Source organism: Salvelinus alpinus, chromosome 36 (genome assembly GCF_045679555.1).
Source record: "Salvelinus alpinus chromosome 36, SLU_Salpinus.1, whole genome shotgun sequence".
NCBI classification, from domain to species: Eukaryota; Metazoa; Chordata; class Actinopteri; order Salmoniformes; family Salmonidae; genus Salvelinus; species Salvelinus alpinus.
In genome coordinates, this window is record NC_092121.1 from 15,978,594 (window position 1) to 16,006,378 (window position 27,785).

General features: G+C 42.4%; 1 protein-coding gene across 1 annotated transcript in view; it reads left to right on the forward strand.

Moving 5' to 3' along the window:
- LOC139564736 (ubiquitin carboxyl-terminal hydrolase 43-like) overlaps positions 1 to 27,785 on the forward strand; it is a 99,508-nt gene that overhangs the window by 56,214 nt on the left and 15,509 nt on the right. The window contains exons 7-9 of the mRNA XM_071384503.1: positions 12,464 to 12,626; positions 20,111 to 20,222; positions 26,544 to 26,647. Of these exons, the coding sequence (XP_071240604.1) occupies positions 12,464 to 12,626; positions 20,111 to 20,222; positions 26,544 to 26,647 (379 nt within the window). The remainder of the gene's footprint in view (positions 1 to 12,463; positions 12,627 to 20,110; positions 20,223 to 26,543; positions 26,648 to 27,785) is intronic.

A 27,785-nucleotide genomic window follows, 5' to 3' on the forward strand; every position in this document is an offset into this window, starting at 1 on the left:
CAGAGCTCTGTTCAGCCTCTCTGCTTGGAAGAAATCCTTTCAATAAGCAATTGACAGCGTTGGTCAGGTACAGGGCTGGCAGTGTCTTTGAGTGAAGTGGTCTCTAAAGACTGACCAGACAGCAGCTAATTTCTCCAGTTTCTGGGTCAGGAGGACTGCCATAATGCCTCTATAGCTGGAAGTTAAAGTTTCTAAAGTGTTCATGTTCGGCTTTGCTCTTGTTACAGAAAACCTGAGCTCGCCTGAATTGTATAATAACTCCTAGACAGAGATGTTCAACACTAGTGTTGCAGGCTTGTGCTTTGACAAACTGGATATGTCTGAATACCTAGACTGTCTGAATGGAGTGTCTCAGGTACCAATAGAAGCTGTCAAGCTGAGGCATCAACTCAAATGAATTGTAGCACTTACTGTATGGCTAAAAAAAACAAGAGCCTTGGCACCATGCTACAGTACATTAGTTGAATTCAGAGGGTGACTCACTTTAAGCACATCAGCGACTGGCTGTCACTAATGGCTATCACTAAATGTCCTAGAATCATGTTCAAAATCATAAAAATGTGAAGCAGGGGCTGTCCACCTTTGTTTGATACACAGCCTATCAGTAATGTCACTTCACACCTTGATGAGCGGCCTGTAGAAAAATGGTGGAGTGTGCGTGTGTCTGTGCCTGGCAGCATTTTCATTTGGTGGTTGTCAGCGAGGAGAATGAGTAATTGAGTCGCTGTCAACAAGGTTTACATGAACTATCTACAATGTATGGAATATCCCAGTGTGGCACAAGAGATTCATGAGAGATGATGGTGTCTGGGAGTATTTTTCCTCCTGCCTGACCTTTCATGGTATGGTGAAATAGGAAGAGAGGTGTAAGCACTTCCTATGTCAGTTTATGTAAACATTGATTCTGTACCCACAGAGCTCCATTGTCATGGCAATTCTCATAGAAGTATCTTATTTCACATTCAGTGAAGTGCATCATACACACAGATAACATGTTCTTTCCCCATCAGGTATTCCCCTTCTTCAGGTTGTATTGGGTTGACAGTGTCTTGGTTGTTCATACCAGGCTCATATTAAGGAAATTAATAACAGATTGCATGACTTCATCTAATCAATGACTGATCCAAACTCAGTCGACCCTGCATTCCACCATGACATGGTTTGTCCATTGTGTCTCTAATATAGTATGGTTGTAATACAGTATGCTGTCTGGCTGCCAGGCCATAGAGTTCCCCCTGTCAGGGCATCAGTGGGATTTTCCACATGTGCTTCAATTTACTGTCTAACAAACAGACAGGGCTTCCAGTTTAGGTGGAACTGATGTGGAACGCTTGTTTGAAAAGCCCAATAATTAGTTCAGGCTCCTCAGCGTGGGCACATTCAGAAGCCTGGCTAACTAGGTCACTCAGTGGAGGAGACGAACGCCATGAAGTCATCACTAGGGCTGTTACGGTGACTGTATTACCGCCACACCGGCAGTCACGAGTCATGACGGCACTCAAATTACACATGACCGTTTAGTCATGGTAATTAAGCTTCTCCAAGCTCTGATGCTGCTGATGGTTATTAGTAGCCTACCAAACTTACGAACTGTGAAAGGATTGACGCAGGAGATAGGAAGCAGGTACAGGGAGTGAAGGTGTAATAACTGATGGACATGAAACAGAACAGGAACAGCGTCTGGACAGGAACACATAACAACAATTAATGTGGACACAGGGAACACCACCGAGGAACAGACAGATATACAGGGGCAATCAACCACGTGAAGGAGTCCAGGTGAGTCCAATGAGCTCTGCTGCGTGAAATGATAGTGACAGGTGCGTGTAATCAAAATCAAATCAAATCAAATGTATTTATATAGCCCTTCTTACATCAGCTGATATCTCAAAGTGCTGTACAGAAACCCAGCCTAAAACTCCAAACAGCAAGCAATGCAGGTGTAGAAGCACAGTGGCTAGGAAAAACTCCCTAGAAAGGCCAAAACCTAGGAAGAAACCTAGAGAGGAACCAGGCTATGAGGGGTGGCCAGTCCTCTTCTGGCTGTGCCAGGTGGAGATTATAACAGAACATGGCCAAGATGTTCAAATGTTCATAAATGACCAGCATGGTCAAATAATAATAACCACAGTAGTTGTCGAGGGTGCAGCAAGTCAGCACCTCAGGAGTAAATGTCAGTTGGCTTTTCATAGCCGATCATTAAGAGTATCTCTACCGCTCCTGCTGTCTCTAGAGAGTTGAAAACAGCAGGTCTGGGACAGGTAGCACGTCCGGTGAACAGGTCAGGGTTCCATAGCCGCAGGCAGAACAGTTGAAACTGGAGCAGCAGCACGGCCAGGTGGACTGAGGACAGCAAGGAGTCATCATGCCAGGTAGTCCTGAGGCATGGTCCTAGGGCTCAGGTCCTCCGAGAGAGAGCAAGAAAGAGAGAATTAGAGAGAGCATACTTAAATTCACACAGGACACCGGATAAGACAGGAGAAGTTTCCAGATATAACAAACTGACCCTAGCCCCTCGACACATAAACTACTGCAGCATAAATACTGGAGGCTGAGACAGGAGGGGTCAGGAGACACTGTGGCCCCATCCGATGATACCCCCAGACAGGGCCAAACAGGAAGGACATAACCCCACCCACTTTGCCAAAGCACAGCCCTCACACCACTAGAGGGATATCTTCAACCACCAACTTACCATCCTGAGACAAGGCCGAGTATAGCCCACAAAGATCTCCGCCACGGCACAACCCAAGGGGGGGCGCCAACCCAGACAGGAATATCACGTCAGTGACTCAACCCACTAAAGTGACGCACCCCTCCTAGGGACGGCATGAAAGAGCACCAGTAAGTCAGTGACTCAGCCCCTGTAATAGGGTTAGAGGCAGAGAATCCCAGTGGAGAGAGGGGAACCGGCCAGGCAGAGACAGCAAGGGCGGTTCGTTGCTCCAGAGCCTTTCCGTTCACCTTCACACTCCTGGGCCAGACTACACTCAATCATATGACCCACTGAAGAGATGAGTCTTCAGTAAAGACTTAAAGGTTGAGACCGAGTCTGCGTCTCTCACATGGGTAGGCAGACCATTCCATAAAAATGGAGCTCTATAGAAGAAAGCCCTGCCTCCAGCTGTTTGCTTTGAAATGCTAGGGACAATTAGGAGGCCTGCGTCTTGTGACCGTAGCGTACGTGTAGGTATGTACGGCAGTACCAAATCGGAAAGATAGGTAGGAGCAAGCCCATGTAATGCTTTGTAGGTTAGCAGTAAAACCTTGAAATCAGCCCTTGCCTTAACAGGAAGCCAGTGTAGGGAGGCTAGCACTGGAGTAATATGATCAAATTTGTTTATTCTAGTCAGGATTCTAGCAGCCGTATTTAGCACTAACTGAAGTTTATTTAGTGCTTTATCCGGGTAGCCGGAAAGTAGAGCATTGCAGTAGTCTAACCTAGAAGTAACAAAAGCATGGATTAATTTTTCTGCATAATTCTTGGACAGAAAGTTTTGGATTTTTGCAATGTTACGTAGATGGAAAAAAGCTGTCCTTGAAACAGTCTTGATATGTTCGTCAAAAGAGAGATCAGGGTCCAGAGTAACGCCGAGGTCCTTCACAGTTTTATTTGAGACGACTTTACAACCATCAAGATGAATTGTCAGATTCAACAGAAGATCTCTTTGTTTCTTGGGACCTAGAACAAGCATCTCTGTTTTGTCCGAGTTTAAAAGTAGAAAGTTTGCAGCCATCCACTTCCTTATGTCTGAAACACAGGCTTCTAGCGAGGGCAATTTTGGGGCTTCACCATGTTTCATTGAAATGTACAGCTGTGTGTCATCCGCATAGCAGTGAAAGTTAACATTATGTTTTCGAATGACATCCCCAAGAGGTAAAATATATAGTGAAAATAATAGTGGTCCTAAAACGGAACGTTGAAGAACACCGAAATTTACAGTTAATTTGTCAGAGGACAAACCATTCACAGAGACAAACTGATATCTTTCCGACAGATAAGATCTTAACCAGGCCAGAACTTGTCCGTGTAGACCAATTTGGGTTTCCAATCTCCAAAAGAATGTGGTGATCGATGGTATCAAAAGCAGCACTAAGGTCTAGGAGCACGAGGACAGATGCAGAGCCTCGGTCTGATGCCATTAAAAGGTAATTTACCACCTTCACAAGTGCAGTCTCAGTGCTATGATGGGGTCTAAAACCAGACTGAAGCATTTCGTATACATTGTTTGTCTTCAGGAAGGCAGTGAGTTGCTGCGCAACAGCTTTTTCAAAACATTTTGAGAGGAATGGAAGATCCGATATAGGCCAATAGTTTTTTTATATTTTCTGGGTCAAGGTTTGGCTTTTTCAAGAGAGGCTTTATTACTGCCACTTTTAGTGAGTTTGGTACACATCCGGGGGATAGAGAGCCGTTTATTATGTTCAACATAGGAGGGCCAAGCACAGGAAGCAGATATTTCAGTAGTTTAGTTGGAATAGGGTCCAGTATGCAGCTTGAAGGTTTAGAGGCCATGATTATTTTCATCATTGTGTCAAGAGATATAGTACTAAAACACTTGAGTCTCTCTCTTGATCCTAGGTCCTGGCAGAGTTGTGCAGACTCAGGACAACTGAGCTTTGGAGGAATACGCAGATTTAAAGAGGAGTCCGTAATTTGCTTTCTAATGATCATGATCTTTTCCTCAAAGAAGTTCATGAATTTATTACTGCTGAAGTGAAAGCCATCCTCACTTGGGGAATGCTGCTTTTTAGTTAGTTAGCTTTGCGACAGTATCAAAAATAAATTTTGGATTGTTCTTATTTTCCTCAATTAAGTTGGAAAAATAGGATGATCGGGCAGCAGTGAGGGCTCTTCGATACTGCACGGTACTGTCTTTCCAAGCTAGTCGGAAGACTTCCAGTTTGGTGTAGTGCCATTTCCGTTCCAGGGTATTGCGCTTTGTTAAATTGAGTTCCTCAGTTAGGTGGTTAACTGATTTTTGTCCTCTGACGTCCTTGGGTAGGCAGAGGGAGTCTGGAAGGGCATCAAGGAATCTTTGTGTTGTCTGAGAATTTATAGCACGACTTTTGATGTTCCTTGGTTGGGGTCTGAGCAGATTATTTGTTGCGATTGCAAACGTAATAAAATGGTTATGAGGAAAAACATTAAGATCCACAACATTTGTTCCATGGGACAAAACTAGGTCCAGAGTATGACTGTGACATTGAGTAGGTCCAGAGACATGTTGGACAAAACCCACTGAGTCGATGATGGCTCCGAAAGCCTTTTGGAGTGGGTCTGTGGACTTTTCCATGTGAATATTAAAATCACCAAAAATTAGAATATTATCTGCTATGACTACAAGGTCCGATAGGAATTCAGGGAACACAGTGAGGAACGCTGTATATGGCCCAGGAGGCCTGTAAACAGTAGCTATAAAAAGTGATTGAGTAGGCTGCATAGATTTCATGACTAGAAGCTCAAAAGACGAAAACGTAATACATTTTTTTGTAAATTGAAATTTGCTATCGTAAATGTTAGTAACACCTCTGCCTTTGCGGGATGCACGGGGGATATGGTCACTAGTGTAACCAGGAGGTGAGGCCTCATTTAACACAGTAAATTCATCAGGCTTAAGCCATGTTTCAGTCAGGCCAATCACATCAAGATTATGATCAGTGATTAGTTCATTGACTATAACTGCCTTTGAAGTGAGGGATCTAACATTAAGTAGCCCTATTTTGAGATGTGAGGTATCACGATCTCTTTCAATAATGGCAGGAATGGAGGAGGTCTTTATCCTAGTGAGATTCCTAAGGAGAACACCGCCATGTTTAGTTTTGCCCAACCTAGGTCGAGGCACAGACACGGTCTCAATGGGGATAGCTGAGCTGACTACACTGACTGTGCTAGTGGCAGACTCCACTAAGCTGGCAGTGCTGCCTGGCCTGCACCCTATTTCATTATGGAGCTAGAGGAGTTAGAGCCCTGTCTATGTTGGTAGATAAGATGAGAGCACCCCTCCAGCTAGGATGGAGTCCGTCACTCCTCAGCAGGCCAGGCTTGGTCCTGTTTGTGGGTGAGTCCCAGAAAGAGGGCCAATTATCTACAAATTCTATCTTTTGGGAGGTGCAGAAAACAGTTTTCAACCAGCGATTGAGTTGTGAGACTCTGCTGTAGAGCTCATCACTCCCCCTAACTGGGAGGGGGCCAGAGACAATTACTCGATGCCGACACATCTTTCTAGCTGATTTACACGCTGAAGCTATGGTGACCTCTGACTGTTTCATCCTAACATCGTTGGTGCCGACGTGGATAACAATATCTCTATACTCTCTACACTCGCCAGTTTTAGCTTTAGCCAGCACCATCTTCAGATTAGCCTTAACGTCGGTAGCCCTGCCCCCTGGTAAACAGTGTATGATCGCTGGATGATTCGTTTTAAGTCTAATACTGCGGGTAATGGAGTCGCCAATGACTAGGGTTTTCAATTTGTCAGAGCTAATGGTGGGAAGCTTCGGCGTCTCAGACCCCGTAACGGGAGGAGTAGAGACCAGAGAAGCCTCAGACTCCGACTCGCTGCTTAATGGGGAAAACCGGTTGCAAGTTTTTGTCTGCTGAATGAGCAACACCGGTTGAGCATTCCTACAGCATTTCCCTCCAGAAGCCATGAGAAAGTTGTCCGGCTGCGGGGACCGTGCGAGGGGATTTATACTAACGTTACTATCTGTACTTACTGGTGGCACAGACGCTGTTTCATCCTTTCCTACACTGAAATTACCCTTGCCTAACGATTGCTTCTGAATCTGGGCTTGCAGCACAGCTATCCTCGCCGTAAGGCGATCGTTCTCCTGTATATTATGAGTACAGCGACTGCAATTAGAAGGCATCATGTTAATGTTACTACTTAGCTTCGGCTGTTGGAGGTCCTGACGAACCATGTCCAGATAAAGCGTCCGGAGTGAAAAGGTTGAATGAAAAAAAGTTGAGTGAGGGAAAAACAAAAAATATAAACGGTAATTAAAAAGTAAAAACCGTAAAGTTGTCAGGTAGCAAAGTAAGGTTGGCAACAAAACGCACAGCAACACGTAAACAAGTCTGCAAGTTGTGACCGGAAAGACGGGTAGCCTGGCGCCAGGGAGGGGGAGTAGGCGTGACAAGCTGCCTGGTACTCAGCACTATATTGTCCCTCTAATCACTCTGACATCAATGCAAATGTGATCCAAAATCTAATCAAACACTTCATGAGAGGCTAAAACAGAGTGATGGCCTCTATTAAAAAGAGGATGATCCCATCAGCTTTCTATAGGCTAGGCCTACTATATTTATTTCTCAACTTTCCTAATATAAGCACATTTCTTCTCTTTACAACAGGAGTGTAGCCTACCTGGCTGGCATGAAAATTAACTACGGGAAAAGTGCCCTCCATTCGTTATTTAAGTGCATAGATGACGTCCATTTCCCCCCTGCCCCTGTTTCGAGACCGGTGCCCGGTGCATGATAATGGTCCATTCTAAATCAAAACAAATCTCACACATATATTATTTAGTATATGTAAAGACAAAATTAAATCAAGAACAGTCTGATGGGTGACAATATTAGCCTATCACTTGTGAATGATATATTATCACTTGTGAAAGATGCACAGCTGTACAGTAAGGCAAGAAACAGCTCGTGCCTTTAAAAAAAAACTTTTTCAAGTCATAGTCTTGTGTAGCTTAGTCCATTAGTCCATAGGGATATATTTTTTGATACGGTTTGTATCACAACTAAAGTGGCCTAATAACTTCTTAACATTAAGCACATTAATCTGCTTTACAAGGGGTGTAGAGCCTAACTGGCATACAATCACGCAGTGCGTGAGTTTCAAGTTTGGGGAAGATCATTTTCACCATAAAAATTCACCTTTATAATAAAAGCATTACATGCATAATCACACTTTTGAGAATGGTGTTTTCCCGCTAATTGATTGCATTTTGGAACATTCACGCGTGTGGCCTACTGCCGTGTGCGCTTTACTGCGCTTATAATGTGAAGAAATAGCCTAAATATTTATCAATATTTTAAGCTAAACGTTCTGATCGGTTGCGTCAGCCTCAATGCTTAAAAAATGTTTTTGGATGCTAGTGGTTGTATTCATTTGGGATCTATCGCATCCCACAACTGTCCCAGACTATGTTTGGAATATTTATTTCTCGCACAGAATAGAATCGGGTAACTTTTGTATTATGAGGGATAGTAGATTGACATAAGTTAGTGCTTTTGCTGTTCATTAGGCCTACTCGAAAAGTAAATATGGACAGTTCTTCTAATATCTTCAATGTGCGAGTCGGAATTGGATAAGAACGCACAGTTGCGTCCCTGATGTGTCTGTTTTCACTTGTAGCTTGAGAAAAAGATCAGATCACTATCAAGTATGAAGGTAAGACCCAGACGCAGACCACGTCGAATAAACAATAGTTTAATATACCAACGGCGGCAGGTAGTAGACAGGTCAAGGCAGGCATGGATAGTAAACCAGAGGTGGGGCAACGATACCGGGCGGCAGGCAGGGTCAGGGGCAGGCGGAGTGGTCAGGCAGGCGGGCTCGGAATCAGGACAGGCAAGGGTCAAAACCAGGAGGGTGAGAAAAGAGAGACGGGAAAAGCAGGAGCTGAGACATAAAACGCTGGTTGACTTGAACAAACAAGACGAACTGGCAACAGACAAACAGAGAACACAGGTATAAATACACAGGGGATAATGGGGAAGATGGGCGACACCTGGAGGGGGGTGGAGACAATCACAAAGTGAATTGGTGAAACAGATCAGGGTGTGATAGATCACGTGACGGGGATTGGCTAATAAGAGTTGATCTGAGAGAGCCATAAGAGTGAGAGGTGTTTCGGAGCACGCAGCCGGGAGAAGGGAATTATAATTATTATATTCAACCCAAGTGCACAACGGCCATTGGCCTCAAAAGACATGGATTTTCTTAGGGGAATTATGGTCACACAAAGGGGATGACGCCAAGAAATTTGAGGCATTATCAAGTACTTGTCAAATTGTGAATGAGAGACAGTCTATAGGGAGGAGGTCAGAGACCTAGCCGTGTGGTGCCAGGACAACAACCTCTCCCTCAACGTGATCAAGACAAAGGAGATGATTGTGGACTACAGGAAAAAGAGGACCGAGCACACCCCCATTCTCATTGACGGGGCTGCAGTGGAGCAGGTTGAGAGCTTCAAGTTCCTTGGTGTCCACATCACCAACAAACTAACATGGTCCAAGCACACCAAGACAGTCGTGAAGAAGGCACGACAAAACCTATTCCCCCTCAGGAGACTGAAAAGATTTGGCATGGGTCCTCAGATCCTCAAAAGGTTCTACAGTTGCATCATCGAGAGCATCCTGACGGGTTGCATCACTGCATGGTATGGCAACTGCTCCGCCTCCGACCGCAAGGCACTACAGAGGGTAGTGCGTACGGCCCAGTACATCACCGGGGCCAAGCTTCCTGCCATCCAGGACCTCTATACCAGGCGGTGTCAGAGGAAGGCCGTAAAAGTTGTCAAAGACTCCAGCCACCCTAGTCATAGACTGTTCTCTCTGCTCCCGCACGGCAAGCGGTACCGGAGCTCCAAGTCTAGATCCAAAAGGCTTCTAAACAGCTTCTACCCCCAAGCCATAAGACTCCTGAACATCTAATCAAATGGCTACCCAGACTATTTGCATTGCCCCCCCCCTCTTTTACACCACTGCTACTGTCTGTTGTTATCATCTACCGGTACCCCCTGTATATAGTCTCGCTATTGTTATTTTACTGCTGTTCTTTAATTACTTGTTACTTTTATTTCTTATTCTTATCTGTATTTTTTTAAACTGCATTTTTGGTTAGGGGCTCGTAAGTAAACATTTCACTGTTAGGTCTACACCTGTTGTATTCGGTGCATGTGACTAATAACATTTGATTTGATTAAATTAAATGTGCACAGCCTGCGCAAATGACAAAGCAGAGCTCATGCCTTTCATGTGACTTTTTTCAAATCATCATTAGTGGCATCATGCAGCCTTGTATTAGAAATACAAACGTTGTTCTATACGTTTTGATCACAACTAAAGTTGCATAAATAACTCTAAATGAAGCATATAGGAGGACCTGTTTCTTTGTTAACCGCTCAACACAGAATAGCCGGATGTGCTCACTCCCTCAAAAATCCTTTAGAGAAAATATATTTTCGATTTTATTCATACTATAAAATAATGCCACGAAATTCTAAGTGAATCTTGTCTGCTAAATGAACTAGTGTAGCCCACAGCCATATGGCATAGCCTGATCAGGACCTAACATAAGGACAAAGAGTATGCTATTCTGTTTGCTATTCTGAAATAGACTACATTTTCTTAATATCCTGTTTCTTTAGACCTGTCTAAAATACATAATGGATTTGGCTATGGATTTATTAGACTTTTTAAAATATAGATGTTCCAAAGGTCTGCATCAGTGGCTTATAGGCTATGTGTGGAAGCCAGGAGATGCTGAATGTGTTTATGTTAATTAACGGTCAATTTCCGTGAGACGGACAGTTATTTGCTTGACAATCACCGACTGACACAATTTCATGACCGCCACCACCCTAGTAATCACTGACGTCTCAGTCTCGGTATGTGGTCAGTTTGGTGTCTGTCTTCGCTATAGGGCTTCACGGCTTTCTCGGAACCAGGCAATACCTGACCCTGCTAATCCAGTCATTGAACTGGATCTCTTTGGGGGCAGAGGTGTTTAATTACTGGCTTTCACAGTGTTCAGGCTGGCTCATCCTGTCCTTCACATCTGTCAGGGAATTGAAAATGTAAATGTTTCTCAGATGTAACCCTAGACTACAGGAGAGTGAATACACAACTATTCCATGATCTTATAGTGAGTCATATCACTCATGACAGGAGACTTCAATCAACAGGCATATTAAATTACATTTGTGTGCGTGCGTGTGTGTACAAGTTGAAGTTTCTGTGTATCTACAGGAATCTGCCGTGGGCTTTTTTGACACTCCATCCGTCATTCTGAAAAGCTGACATCAACCTAAAGGTAGGAAACTGGTTGTAATTTAAAGACCAGTGAAAATACCTTGGGGGAGATGTCTTGAAACAATAAATTTGTGATGCCCAAACAGAAAGAAACACACTTTGATTTAATGACTGATGAGAGACCTTCTTCCACCCAGCATCAATCACGTGGGGACAGTCCATGAGGTGACCTCTGCATTTTACTGCTGAATTCTGAACGTTTCACCAGTCATTAAAGAAGGGATTCTTTACATAAATCATCCTCACAGCGATCAGAGGTCAACAATTGCAGAGCATGATTGAAGAGAGTTTGATCAGCTGCTTCATTAGTTGAACATGAATAAATGAAGGGCAGTAATACTTTTCCTCATTATGTTCACTCTCGGTTCAGGGCTCTATCATATCATATCAGAGCTGTTTACATGAAGTGTCTGATTGATATTGAATAGGTCTTTGTTTCTATGCATTCCTTCACTCTCCTATATCCTGGTATTAGACCTGTGGTGTGGCTGGATTGAATGGTGGGATATTTGCACACTCAGGATCTTGGCGGCTTTGGGGCCTTCAAGTGTGACATTCACCGTTGGCGATGATTAATTGTGAACTGGATGGGTGTAAACAGCGGTGTTTAATACAACGCTGTGGTTTTGGGAGAACACTGTCGCCGGGCCAATCAATAGCTGCTCGTTTCTGTCTACAGTCCTATTTACCATGTGATTTATCACCAAGTGTTTTGGGGAGCCAGTGCCACCCGATGGGTTGGCATTGTCTAGGTTGGTAATCTCGTTCCCAGACTCTCCTGCACAAATGTGCGTAGACCAGCGCGTCAAACTTGGCCAAAACATAGAGCTGGGAGAAACTCCTGGCACATAGGCATTGGCTTAATCTAACTAATCTACCAACCAATCATCTCCCACAACACCTTCCCCCTAACCCTCCCCCTTACGCTAGTACATCACAAGCACAGAGCACCACAAGCACACCACAAGCACATGTGATTCGCTAAAATGAGATGATGACAAATACTTTGCCATAGAATCACTCGCATATAATTCTATGGTCACTCACTAAAGCCAACATTGAGTGGTTGATATCCCAGGCTTATATGCGTTGTGCGTGGGGATGAGGTTAGTAGGTTGGTAACACAGCATCTGCTAATGTCACGTCTGTGAGTGCTGTAATTTCAGCAGGCTTTTGCTCAGTCACACTCCACAGTGTGAGGGAAGAGACGTTAGCTGGTGAGAAGTGCTGGCACCCACCAGGAGTGAAAAGCTGCATCAGATAAGACCTCCTGCTGGGAGAGTCTGCAGCGCACGCTCCATCTGTTCTCCCTTCCTCCCCAAATAGAATGTCTCGCCAAGTCTTATATTTAACTTTCCTTCACTTCCCCACCCCCCCCCTCTTGTCTCCTCCCTCTTTCCTCCTCTCCTGCAGGGTACCACCACAGCCTGCCGTCCTCGCCGTACTCCTCCGGGCCCGAAGGTCAAAGGTTACCTCCATCTGGAACTTTGTCATCAGAGTTCCTGAACCATGGTGTGCCGGTGAAGATCCTGTTGCTGGTGTGCAACGCCGCCTGGAATGCCCAGCAGGCTGTCAGGTTAGGTGACTGTTTCAAACACACTCTGATGTCTAAGGGGCGGTTGGTGTTGTTCACCTCTTCATACTGTCACTCAGAAGTGAAAGAGAAAGTTACAGTTACAACATAAGGTCATGAGTAATTTCTAATTGTAGGCTTTTCATTCGACTTTGGGCCAGCAGGAAAACATCTCACGACTTTAATGTCGATGGGGAAATATGCAGCACAGAAAGGCCTATATCTCATGTGACAGTTGAATGAGCCACAGTCAATGAGTCACAGCCTCTAAGAGTTTCTTGTCAATCTAATTGAGAGGCGAGTCTCCAACTGAATGGTTGTGAAGTTTGACATCTGACACGATAGAGTAATCCATCAGACATCCAGCCCGACAGCAGTGGAGGGATCAATACTCACTCAGGAGACCTCACAGAGTCGGACATGAGAAATCCAATCCCATCCAGAAGGCTTAGTGTCTCTCAGCATTGTACCATGCTTCAACATTGCTGATTAACCCTCCCACTGGGCACCACACACTGGTGTCAGAAGTCAAACTTCACAACCAATCAACATTGTTTCAACGTAATTTGTCAACGTATTGTGATGTGGACTCAACTTGGAAAATACATTGGATTTGAAAAAAGTAATCAACCAGTACTGTTTTCATCTCATTTCAACCAGAGTTGTAAACATAAAAACGTGTGTAAAACCTCAATTTAAAGGAAAGGTTCACCCATTTTGAATGTTATATTGTTTTTGTGCATCCCTGAGTGATGTTCTATCAATTCCCTGGGTCCTTTCATGTTTTCATGTGTATCTGAGTTATTGGCGTTCAAGCAGGCAGAAATCCATCCGGTATGACGTAGCACTGTGGTAAAGTCACTCTCACTACACTGGAATAGGTCTTTTAGATCGTGAAAACGTCTATCATACATGTTAGATTTCAATACTGGCCGATGTCATAACACGGGAGGATGTCTTCTCTTAAATGAGCCATTTGTTTTATTTTTGCAATATTCCTACCTCGAGAAATGTTTTATTTAACAGAGGGTCTAGCCCATTTTTCCTATTTGTCTGCCTCTTTAATCCAAGGTGCATTGCATGGTGCCGTTGCCAGAGATATGAAGGAACGTATAACGCCCCACCCAGCAGACTGTCGACCATTCGCGTTCACGTTGTCATGCTGTGTCACACGGTTGCTAAACTAATCGTCACGCAATCCCTTCTCAAAGTCAGTGTACATGTCGAGAAATGTGCCTATTTTCATCTAAAGTACGTAATGTCACGATTCCAAAGCTATACGATATTACAGGTAGCAAGTTAGTTATCTCACATCTCGGAAATATTTGTAATGTTGTACTTCTTGTTGACGGAATTAGTGCTAGTGTTGGTTTTTTAGCTAGCGCCCAATTTACTCCCATTCACTCCTTAAAGGAGAGCGCTCCTTGTCCCAGATCGCCCAGAATGCATCCGGCCTGTACCATAGACATAGCATGTGCAGCGTTTCCCATCTCTTCAAAAGTATATCTGCAGTTGAGAATGTCAGACTCCACTCTGTGAGGCACATCGATCTACAGGTTGAACATGCTGAGATTGTAGACTCCTAAATTGATAGTGCAGTTTTTTTAGGCGATTTTACAACTAACTAGCTACTGCACATGCTGATACTGTCTTTGGTATTATTGTGTGTAGCTATGTTTTCTTGCTTGATAGCTAGCTACCTAGCCAGCCAGCCCATAAAGAAAGCATTGCATGTGGATTTTGTAGTCGATTTGAGCTGCAACACATTTCCACAACGATTTTCCATTTTGTTGCGAACCTTATTATAACGCCAAAATGAAACATTCGTTCACCAAAAAATATTATTCTTGCATATTAGTGTTAGTTAACACTGTAAACTAATTTTTGTTGAGATGGAGAAGTGAATCCAACATTTTAATAACAAACATTTTTTAAATCAACCAATCGTCCTTCATATACAAGACAATATCCAAAGATAAAAGTGTTTTATTATTATCATGAATTTGGAATCCTATTTACAGGGCTAATGGTAACTACTTCCAAAAATCCAATCAACCATGGATGAATGATAGTATACCTAGCTACACGTTGAAATGGTGTCCTTTGTTGGGCAAATCAGATGTCAATGTAGTCATAAACCCAAACTCACTCTGAATTTACTTTCACATACAGCTTGGGTATGAAAAGTTAGAGTTACTTTCAACTATTCTATGTTATTTAGGTAGTCTACACAAAGGAGTATGAAAGCTGATCAATGTCTAAATGTGTTGACATGGTAGCTCAGCTGAAACACACACAGCTTGTTTTCCAAGCTTAGCAGGGTACATAGAGGTAGGCATCTGGATGGTGGACTTGATCTCACTGATATTGAAACAATATAAAATAAAATATGTCCAATCAAATCTAAAATTCAACATAATTTCAATATAGGAAGAAAAAAACTAGAGGTTTCAACGCAATTTCAACGTATACATAGTTCTGATGATTATGTTGAAATTAGATTGATGTAAGCACCTGTTAGTCAAGTTAAGTTGATGTATTTAAGTTTTAGTCTTACCCTAATTTCAATGTTGGTTGAAATGAGATGAAAACAGTACTGGTTGATGACTTTTTTTAAATCCAATGTATTTCCAGGTTTATTCCACGCCACAATACGTTGAAAAATGACCTTGAAACAATGTTGATTCAACCAGTGTGTGCCCAAGTGGGCTCAGACCTGTCTCTGTCTCATCAGGTGAAGGGTGAAGATATTTGTGTGCAGAGAAAATGGCATGTGGATTGCACTCTTTGTCTTTCTCTTATTGTCCTACAGGGAATAGGTTTTGCAGGTACATTCCTCTAACCAGCACAGTGTGAAATTTCCATTTCAGTGTCATTGCTTTGTTTAACTGTCAACTCCGAAGTGAGTGAATATATTTTTGAAGACCTTCTTGATGAATCTAATTAGTATAATAAAACATTAGTTTAAACTAGAGATGTCAGTCATTTTGCATCGGATGCGTCTCAATCCGCTGGTGTCGCACTTGCGCATCTCCAGTGATGGGTAACAGCACTGGAGCGAAAATCGGTCTTCTCACAAAATCGTCTGTAGCGTCCGAACAAAACATGAGACTTTCACGAACACGATGGTGTTGTCCGTTTTGCTCTACGACCCCTACACATGTCTTGGAAGTCATCTAAAGTTGGTACAGCCGATTTGCCAACTTCTGTCTGTTCCGTCTGAGCAGTTTGGTGGTCTACACACTAATATGACCCCTCTTTTGAAAGCTGAGACTCTCACGTATGTGTCAGTTCCCCACAACAAGAGTGGTCTGAAGGTCTCCCGGTACCAGTTGAAAAAAAATATGGAATTACAGTATATATGGAGACTGTTCAGTGCCAAAAATAAGGGGTTAAATACCTATCAAAGATGCAGGACAGACATTTCCGAACAAACTTCCTTTGGAATTTTTTGGGCACTATCTGTTGTTCCAAGTAGTGAATCTGTTATTCAAAGCATTTGTATGGGCTAATAGCAGTAAGGCCAAATAAAATTCTAAATCAAATAGCAAAATTATCCTTGGTATGACCTTCTTAAAACAATTCCATATAACCTAGTAAAAGAGCTAAGAGTTGCTGTCTAATCCATATCATCTCTGGACACGGCATGCTTTAGATGTGAGTTCCTCGCTGAGATCGTTCAAAGCCAGATTGCTGGACATTATAGTCTGAAATCCAGTCCTGTTTGTAGCAGGCCACCTCACCCATATTGATTTGATGTATTTTGCATTTGCTTAGATGTTTCTTTGCTAGTGATCCCATCATTATGCACAGTGTGGAACAGGACAAACAAATCATAATGTGACCCATATTGATGCTGAGTCTTATTTCCATGCAGACAAACTGCCTGTTGAGGAGAGAGATGCGATGCCATTGGATAATCATAGTCTCCATTGGATGATCTTATCACAAGTGTCAGATGTTTTTTGGATCAAATAACTTTCTCATTTGTTTTGGTCTGACAGATGAAAATAAATCTGACTCTGCCATAAGCGTGAAATTATTATTAAGAGATATGAGCTCTGCATTATTTTTGCAATTTATTCCAAAGACTGCGCAGCTACAAAATGTGGTTCCTTGGAAGTTGTGGGTTAGTGAACGTATGTTTTTGGTTTCACAATGGTTGTGGGAACGAAGCCATACGTTTTGTGACTGGTAAAAGGAATGTTTTTTCAATATACCGAGAACAGAAGGGAACATTTCGCCTGTTCTGGGAATATTTATTTTTAGGTTGCAGGGGGGTTCTGAAAATGTTTTACTCTGGTTCCTTGAAAGTTTTCCTGGGAGATTTTATTAATGCTCTGAGAACAGAAATTATATGTTATTTTGAGGTTTTTGAATAACTTCCTTTCAAACTTTTAGAAATACTCCTCAGTTTTATCAGCTGTCCGGGTGGCTGTTCTCAGACAATCCCACAGGTGAAGAAGCTGGATGTGGAGGTCCTGGTCTGGCGTGGTTACACGTGGTCTGCGGTTGTGAGGCTGGTTGGACATACTGTCAAATTCTCTAAAACGACAATGGAGGCATCTTATGGTAGAGAAATTAACATTCAATTCTCTGGCAAAAACTCTGGTGTACATACCTGCAGTCAGCATGCTAATTGCACACTCCCTCAAAGCTTGAGACATCTGTGGCATTGTGTTGTGTGACATAATTGTGCATTTTAGAGTGGCCTTTAATTGTCCCCAGCACAAGGTGCAGCTGTGTAATGATCATGTTGTTTAATCAGCTTCTTGATATGCCACACCTGTCAGGTGAATGGATTATTTTAGAAAAGGAGAAATGTTCACTAACAGGGATGTAAACAAATGTGTTCACAAAATTTGAGAGAAATAAACTTTTTGTCCGTATGCAAAAATTCTGGGATCTATTATTTCAGCTCATGAAACATGGGACCAACATTTTACATGTTGCGTTTATATTTTTGTCCAGTATATAATCTTCTTTAATCTATCCATGGAATTAGTCCACTGCGCCACCAGGATTGAGCTAGCATGCCATGTTTTTTTACACATACAAAATAAAAGTTGTTCATTTTAGTCTATTCAAACATACCCCATTTCATATGAAACAAGCACTCATTATGATCAGGCCAATTAGTGGGCGCGGCCAACGCACCTGAACATACTTAACAAGATAGAGGATAGAGTTTTGTTGATGCTGAGAACAGAATGTATATGTTTTTAAATAACATTCTTAGAAAGTTCTCTAAATGTTACTAAAGTTTTCTGTGGTTTTTATGGAAAGTTTTTGTAAGACTCCCTCTGAAAAATGTGAAAACATGACTTTAGATAGAACCATGATGAAACGTTATGCTGAAGTATTTTTTACATTTTTTATGTTCTCGGAACTATTTGAGAATATTCCCAATGTCAAACCAGTTGGACAATGTTCCTACAGTAGAACATTACCAAAATTGAAATTAAATGTAAACATGTTTGAACTTTTAGGAAACTTTCTGTTAAAGTAATGAAATACCAAGAAGATTAAGTTTAGTCAAGTTCCTTAAATGTGCTGAGAATGTTCCAAAGCCAAGCAACTATCCTGTACCATTCCCAGAAAGTTGTGGGAAGGTTGTATACAAAATAACCATAGGACAAACACGCTCTTACCAAGCTCTAAGAAACATATCGTTCTCAGAACATTATGTGCTAGCTGGTTGGGGTCTTTTAGGCTCTTGCCCTGAGATAAACCCAAATTATTCAATTTTGACCTGTATAGTCTTTATCATTTATGCACCCTCTTAAAGCTGTGTGTGATACTCTTAGTTAATCAGGGGTTAGTTATCATGACGATTCATTTCTTCAGAAAATATTTGTGAAATTGTCCTCTGAAAAAGTCTGTCTCAATGGAGCTAATTCTGTGTATTTCTGTAGTATGTCTTTGGATTGTTATCGCACCACTACCCCAGCTACACTCCATTCTGCTGCCTTGGTTATGACGTTGGCAGGCTTGGCCATGCACTAGTCCTCACAGCTGCCTTTGTTCTAGATGGATGATCCCACACAAAACTATCAGAGCGATCATCTGACGATCAACACTCACATCTTAAATCCATCAGTCTGAGTGATGCCCACCAGCAGCTCAGTGGACAATTTGTTTCTTGCTGTTTTCTCTGTGCACACTAAGACAAATAAAGCACAACATTGCTTCAGAGACAATTCACAAGACTGCTGTAGTAGCTCAAGACTTTACAACGCTACTGCTAAAACGGTGCCTCGGAGGCACCACAGACTGTGTGGGGATCATTGTGGGATGAACATGGACACGTCTGTAAGCCAATTTGACATACTTCCAATCTTCCATCATTCTCAGGTGAAGAGAGAGGGGTAGTACTGTGTACCAGGGCCTGCCATAGAGAGAGGGCTTGACAAGACTATGGGCCGATGATCTGAACAGCATACCAAGTCCTGAAAATAAAGGAACAAACACCTCAAAGCACAGAAAATGAAAGGCTTTTTGTTGTTGTATCTCTCTATGTCCTGGTTGTTGCAGCTGTTGCTCATAGTGACCATGGAATGTGGGTCTGCAATTACACAACAATCCGTGGAAAGTACAGTATGTTGAATGGAGGACAATGACATTAATGGTAACAATGTTGAACAGTGTTAGCGATAATCCAACTTAATGTACCTTGAGTATCTACATGGTTTCCATGAGTTAATGGGAACAGAATCAATATTTTACTTTAAGACTCAGATGAGAAATACATTTTGATAGGGTTCGTGCACTTTCACGTTGACCTAATCAAGCAAAATCTTGTAGTGAAGGCCAGAGAAATATTTGCAAAATATTTGCAAAATATTCAGCTCTGGGTCGTGTTACCTGCAAGATCAACGTACACTGAGGAAAATATTTAATCTTAATTTGATAGATCATTGAGATGCAACTTGATTAACCCTGTGACGAATCTCTCAATTATGTGTGTGAGCCTCAGCCTCTCCCAGTTAGAGATGAGGAGTTTATGACAGAGACATGGTCTCAATCTGAGGTGCCGTTTAATGAAAGCATCATGTGATCCTTCAGCTCTGATGCAGGGCCATGCCTATGCTATTGTTATAATGTGTAATTATCTCTGTGTGTCTCATATAGATACACTGTAATGAGAGCTCTGGTATAATGGTGATTATGTAGGTTGAGCGCCATCCGTGACGATATGTGAAGGGGGCCTGAAGACTAGTAAGAAACCAGCGACCTAAGCAGGGCTAGTGTGGTTCTGCCTATATGACATTGTGAGAAGTGAATGCAGGATGTGTACTCTACTCTTTCACTCACTGTACATTGATTAAACAGTCATTTGGGTCAATGAAATGTTAGTTGACCACAAACATGCTCATCAATGAAATTAAGTTTTTTGATCAGTTCACTTCACGTATCCCATTGATAACTGTCTAAGATTCTCTCTCTTCTGACTGAATGGTCATCATGTGTTCCCATCTGCTCCTCAGGTTTGGACCTCCGTTCCTGATGAGGGAGGACCGCTCCATCTCCTGGGACCAGCTGCAGCAGAGCATCCTCAGCAAGCTCTACTACCTGATGATCAACGGAGCACAGGCCCAGGTACAACACTGGAAGACAATAGCTTACACACAGTTAATGGCTCAGCGACTCTCCAACCCTAACCTCTAACCCTGTGCTAGTGTGTTTTCTGCCTGTCATATCTCTCTATGCCTTGTCTTCGAGTGCAGTATGGGCTACCTCTTGAGTATAAAAAAACACCTAACCAAAACTACCTTACGATATGTGCATATACAGTCAGGTTCGAAATTATTGACCCCCTTGATAAAGATGAGCAGAAATTACTGTATAAAATCCATAATTCAAATACTGAGCTATATTGTATGCTAATTTTTTTAATTATATTATACTAATACAATTTCTCAGAAAACAATTGATTTTGTCTAACAAGTAATATTTTTTTCTCTCAAAAAGTTAGGCATCAACATTTTTGACACCCCTGTTTTCAATACCTTTCAATTCCTCACCTTGCGAGGATAACGGCACTGAGCCTTCTATGAGTTGGAGAACACATTGGGAGGGATCTTAGACCATTCCTCCATACAGAATCCATTTGGATCCTTAATAACCTTTGTATGTGCTTATGGACTGCCCTCTTGAATTCAAACCACAGGTTTTCAATGGGTTTCAAGTCTGGAGACTGAGATGGCCATTACAAAATATTGATTTTGTGGCCAATTCATTTCTTTGTGGATTTTGATGTGTGCTTGGGGTTATTGTCTTGCTGGAAGATCCAAACCAAGTGGCTTGTTTGCACTGTCTCCACCTTTGTTGGGACAACTGCAGAACATCGGACAAACATGTAATGATAGAAATGCAAACAAAACAGTCTGCTTAGATACGCCCAGCTGTGTGACCTCTGATTGCGGTTCAGCGCAGCATAGCATGATGTTAACGTAGGTGCTTGCCTACGGAGCTGTGAGGGGAACGGCACCTCCGTACCTTCAGGCTCTGATCAGGCCCTACACCCAAACAAGGGCACTGCGTTCATCCACCTCTGGCCTGCTCGCCTCCCTACCTCTGAGGAAGTACAGTTCCCGCTCAGCCCAGTCAAAACTGTTCGCTGCTCTGGCACCCCAATGGTGGAACAAACTCCCTCACGACGCCAGGTCAGCGGAGTCAATCACTACCTTCCGGAGACACCTGAAACCCCACCTCTTTAAGGAATACCTAGGATAGGATAAAGTAATCCTTCTAACCCCCCCCCCCCCCCCCCTTAAAAGAGTTAGATGCACTATTGTAAAGTGGTTGTTCCACTGGATATCATAAGGTGAATGCACCAATTTGTAAGTCGCTCTGGATAAGAGCGTCTGCTAAATGACTTAAATGTTAATGTTAAATGTTAATCATGTCGCCAAACAGCTTTCCAGTTAGTGTCTGACTCTGTCAGGTGGCTGCATGGCCACCAGACTACATGTCTGTCTGTCTGTCTGTCTGTCTGTTTGTTAAAGGGTCCTGATGTTTTAGGGAGAAAAGAAAATGACAGGTTAGCATTCCGTGAAGAGAGAAGAGACAGAGATGCCATGAAGGAAGAGTGAGTGTTAAACTCTCAGTAATTCTCTGTATTGGATTTATCCTGTCCTTTTTTAAACCTCCAGTTGGCTATTTAATTAAAGCCTAGCTTACAAAATCAGTGTAAGGAGCCTACCTCAGCCAAGAGAGAGACACTCCAAATGGATGTTTTGCCAAAAAAATACAATTCTCTAGAGCTTGAAAGGACAGATACGCGTCAACCTGTGGTTTATGGCAGCAATCACTTACTTTCAAAAGTGGATTTTCTACCCTTATCTAATTTTAGACCACAGCAATGGAGTCCAATAGCAGCAGTGGCAGTAAGCCAGTCAGTCTGCCTGATTGGATCCTGATGTTGCCTCTCCGTTGCCTGACATCTCAGTCAGCATGGAGCTGCTCACTAGAGCAGACAGGGTGACATGCTACGTATGCTACGCTAACCATTCAGATGACATGGTGCTGGTGACTGTGTATAATTAGAGAATAACATCACCCCTCCTTGAGCAGGCTGTGGCTCAGACTCACAGCTGTAATTCATGACACTACATGATGTCCTCACAGTGACACACTCTGTGAGGATGGGGAACTGATGAGATTTAATTGAAGATGCAATACGGGAGATGAGTAGATTTGTAAATGTGGAATGGAGAATGGATATTTGTCACACAGAGACAGACCATGTTACACAGTCACAGACAGATGATGTTATGGTAATATGTGAGGGATTAAGCAGAAATCTGGCAGTGCTTAGATTGTAATGGGAAAGCATTAGAACATTATTCTCACGTGTAAATAGTGTTGCTATCTACCAAATCATAATGTTCTCTTAACACAAGCAGTAATTAACCCAGGTAGATTTAAGACTGAAAGAAACTGAAAGCAATGATTTTCTCTTGGAATGCATGTGCTACTATAACAACTCTCGTGTCTAATCCAGTATTGTTTGGTCTCCTCTTGCCTCATGCAGTGTTCTGTCTGAGACAGGTAGAAGCTCAGAGGTGTAGTGTTGCGTGCTGTTGAGTTTTAGCTGTGTTTTTCTTCCTATCTACCCAGCAGTCATTCTGACAGGGTATGACATTACTCAGAGCCAGACCAATCCTAGGTGCTTATTTGTTCATTTTCCCTCTCACTTACTCATACCTTCTCACACACCTGTCACACACGCACATACACACACACACACCTGAGCTGAGCCTCTTTCTGCTTCACACACACCAGTGCTTTTCACACATTCTTAGATGGCAGCCCGCAGTGGGTGGGATGCACACACACACGCGGGTATATACTGTATCTGTGTGTGGCATGGGTGGTCTTTGCATGTAGACACAAGTCTATCATGCTAAGCAGAAAACAGGGCTTAAACAAAGTGGCTAAGTACTAGATGAGAGGAAAACTAATTTCAGGTCCACTTTTGTCATCTTTCGTTTCAAGCTTTTGACAGGTAATTCACTTTGAAGACTTTGGGAAGGTTGAGGTATTCTAAGTGAATGCGTTCACAAAAAACATCCCAGAGACGGCATGGAAAGCTGCCAGAGGGTAATGCGATAAACACTAGGACCTCAAATATGTAGCTGCTTTACACATGCATTTATAGAGGACAGTATGACCCAATGGGAAATCCATTCTTCTTCCATTTTAAACCATTGTGGCATTTCAGTTGGAGCAGTCATAAGAGCACTTAATGTAGTAATATTTGAGCACAAATATAGAAAAACCCTCTTCAAGACTCTCTAGGGTATTTAGACAAACTGCAGGCCTCACAGATTCCTTTATGAGGTCTGGTTATTCCCCCGACGTCCTAGAATTTAGATCTAGCATCTTTATTCTAGGTTATCCCATGACAGGTCGGTGTCAAGCTGTATGCCCACACGGCATCCTAATGTACAGTCCCATAGCAGCTTTCTACATATAATTCCTCATTAGTATTGTCATTCTGTATACCTTTGCAAAGATTTGTCTGTTTTCATCGTTTCAATTTTGTTCATAATATAATGTCAATCCAAATGCATCAAGAGGAGTAGTGGCTCCCCCTTTTGGCAATCCATTTAAGGACATCCATTTAAGGACATCCATTTTCCCGTTCCCTCAAGTTTCAAGTTTTATTAGTCATATGTACAGGATACACATGGTAACTACAAAATGCTTACTTGCAGGTTCCTTCTGGACAATACAACAACAATAAGAAATAATAAAAGATAACAATAAGAACAAAAAGTAATTGGCTCAGGAAAATAGAATAAACATTTTAGAATAAGTATAATACAGGAAAGCACAATTTATAGTCCAATATTTACACATGTATCAGAGAAAGGGGGGATTAGGGGGGAAGTGTTGAAATTGTGCAGTATTAGCAATAGTAAATGAGAGTCTGATAGCAGCAATTGGGATGTGTGTGTGTGTGTGTGTGTGTGTGTGTGTGTGTGTGTGTGTGTGTGTGTGTGTGTGTGTGTGTGTGTGTGTGTGTGTGTGTGTGTGTGTGTGTGTGTGTGTGTGTGTGTGTGTGTGTGTGTGTGTGGTTAAGTGGGCAGGTGTTAAGAAGCACGGTTTGGCGGGTCATGTTTCGGAGGACGCATGACTCGACCTTCACCTCCCTAGCCCGTTGGGGAGTTGCAGTGATGAGACAAGATCGTAATTGGGGTAAAAGGGGGTAAAAAATAGAAACGCTCTCTAAGCCTCTTGGTGTCAGACCTTATGCTTTGATACCGTCTGACGGACGGTAAGGGAGTGAACAGCTCATGTCTGGGGTGTGTGGGATCCTTGACGATGCTGCTGGACTTCCTCAGGCACCGTTTCAAGTAGATGTCCTATATGGGTGGGAACATGGTCCTTCAGACCACCAGCAACAGTACAATATCTGAAAATGTGGGACAGTTAAACAGGTGGCATGAGTTTGTAAACCTTCTGACCACCCCTGAAAGTCAGAATAACCATGTTCCACATCATCATGGTGATGTGCCAAGTGACACTTTGCTTCTTTAAAACTTGACTACTGACATGCAAAAGATTCTGGGACTGTATTAACAGTGGACTAATGAAAATAATAACAAAATATAGTTTTGGAGTGAATTTTTCTTTTTAAGTGTTGAACCCTGAGAGGGCTGTTTGGACAGATGGGAGCTGCCCCCATCAGGATGACTGGAGAAACAGGAACCATCCCATATTTATCCTGCTATAATAATGGAAAGGTTTAGTCGATCTTATATGATTTACACCTAATGAATTTCAAAGCCATGCTATTATGTTATTAACTGATTTACTTTAGTTTGTTTCTGACATGGAAAGTCAAAGTCAACATTTTCACACTCGCAGCAACAGCCATCGTAGAAATAGGCAATACCTTGCACATCTTTGCAATATTTACAGTATTTTCAGGACTGTAGTGTTTCAATACTTTGCAGGACGAGTCGGTTCAGTGTTCTCCTACTTACATAATGCCTTCACCACCTATTTTTGGTTCTCTCCTCTTCACAAGAATCAGTGTTGTTGTTTATCCTGGAATCCGGCCAGCAACTCACAGGAATTCATTTGAAAGAGAGGAAATCAATTTCATTTTCTGCAAAGCACTCCAGAACATCCAATCCCAGCAGGTCTCTGAGTAATATAAACACATTTTTTCTCGATTTTCCAGATGCAATCGAAACAAGCATAAGGAGGGTGATTATCTTTGGGTTTATTGGGTGTTTCACATCGAAAAATTAACCTGTGAAACTTTGGAACCAGGCAAAATATATATTTTTTTATTGATTGTGTTCCTGGTAGTACCTTCCAAACTAGAACAGTTCTCAGTAAACAGTTTCTCCTGTATATCTCGCAGAGATGAGGTGAAAACTAACACAAATCTTAATGATGATTCATTTGGAAAGACCCACCCTTTCCTAGCATCCTCCAAGTTTGGTGCAGGGCCCCAAGCCTATCAAAAAGATTGAGGCTTTGGCCAGGAAAAATGTGGTTTGGAACTCTTAACTCTCCAATGTATTGATTTGAATGCTTGGCTGCTCATCTTCTCTCTGGTGGCAGTATTTCAAATGGACCCATTAGAAGTTGGTTATTTTCTCAATTTTTCTGTCTAAGTCATACAACTTTTTAGTAATCTCTTATTGTGTTTTCTCAAGCCAATTAAATTCAAATCAAATGTTATTTGTCACATGTGCCGAATACAACAGGTGTAATGCTTATTTACAAGACCGTAACCAAAAATGAAGTGTTAAGTAAAAAATAGAGCAGCAGTAAAATAACAGTAGCGAGGCTATATACAGGGGGTACCGGTACAGAGTCAATGTGCGGGGGCACCGGTTAGTCGAGGTAATTGAGGTAATGGGAACATGTAGGTAGAGTTAAAGTGACTATGCATAGATAATAAACAGAGAGTAGCAGCAGCGTAAAAGAGGGGGAGGGACAAAGCAAGTAGTCTGGGTAGCCATTTGATTAGCTGTTCAGGAGTCTTATGGCTTGTGGTAGAAGCTGTTAAGAAGCCTTTTGGACCTAGACTTGCTATTACTGTTATGACCGTAACAAACAGTGCCAATTCGAAGGATGTTATTGCTGGGGGATGTTGCCTTTACAAATCATTATTCAACCTCCACATCAGATGATAGGGCACTTTTTACTGACTACAAACCTTGATCTGTCCTGTGCAGACAGGATTTTAGAGGGTATTGCATTCATCAAATTAGGATTCAAAGAACTGTGCTATCCATCACCATATGCAAGTCCACCAAGACCAGTGGGATCCCTGATTATACTGTACACTCGTAGTTGTACATTACTCTAGTCCCTGCTCCTAACTCCAGTGGCAATGCCAATATTGATTCATTCAATAATCATCATTTTTCACCTGTGTTCGTCTTGCAGAATGCCAGAGTGCTGTTTAAGATCCGTGTGGTGGGAGGATCAGCGTCCTACAGCTACCTCTCCCCCCAGGATGGACGGCCGCTCTACCACCCAGCAGTGAACAGGTGAGACAGACAGCCTCTGCAGGCCACATACTGTAGCTAGCTAAGCGTCTGCAGGTCAGACAGTTAGGTAGTGAGATGAGAAGGTAAGGCCGCGAACAGGCAGTTCATCAAGCTAAAGTGAAGCAGTAGAGGTGTTCAAGCAAGTCTTCTAAGCATTTCAAGAGTAACGTGTCAAAACCACAGTTTCTTCCCTCTATATTTAGTATTGGTAGTTCTTTACTGAGAGGCAGCCTATACGGTGTAGTGGATTAGGTAATGCCCATTTCTTACAGCAGTGAAATATGCAGCCATTTTGTAAGGTTCCTTTTCAGGAGAGGGTGTCTAATGGTTTACGTTCTGTGGAAGCTAATTGCCATTTTAAAGGGTGCTTTATTCAGGCAGAATTCCTCCAGTTGCTTAAAAATGTCCATTCATCCATTTGAATGGTTGCTGGGGGGCGTGGTGCTTTTGAAGTGCATGTGTGCACAGTATTCAGAACTTCTATTTGATGATGGTGCTACAAGACTCATTAATGTAATGATATTTCAGTAATACTACTAAATTGCTGCACCAGTGCCCCTCAAAGGTTTATGTGATTCTTTTTTTTTTTACCTTCAACAACACCATCAGTAAAAGCATTTAGCATTTCAATCAATAGCTTTCCCTTACTTTGGAAAATAAAGCGATAGGAAGGAAAATTCTTCTTCCAGCATATAGGTTGTCTGCTATCCCACTTCGCTCCTTTGACCAGTATAGATGCATTTATCCTGTTGCTATTTTGTGGGTGTCCATAGCCAGCCTTCATCACGAGCAGGGCTGTGTAGAGTCATAATAGTAGCTGTGATGGTGGTAAATGAAAGCAGCTATAGCCTGTGGAGAGATACATGTACTGTCTCTACAGATCTGAAATCTCCGGGGCTCATACTGAGAGGCACCCCATAGCCATGAAGATCACTGTGTAATGAAATTCTGTTTGAAGTGTTCGCTTGAAGAGTTCAGCTGGCTTTGATTGACTCTCAGCCCAGAATATAATGTAGTTTACCTGAAGGACCCCCAGAGCCAAGATTTATACAGTCATAGACATTGTGATAGTGAACTTACTATTCTACTCTCTGCCAAGAAAACTGTAGACAATCTTGCCAGCTGCTCTGAGAGATAT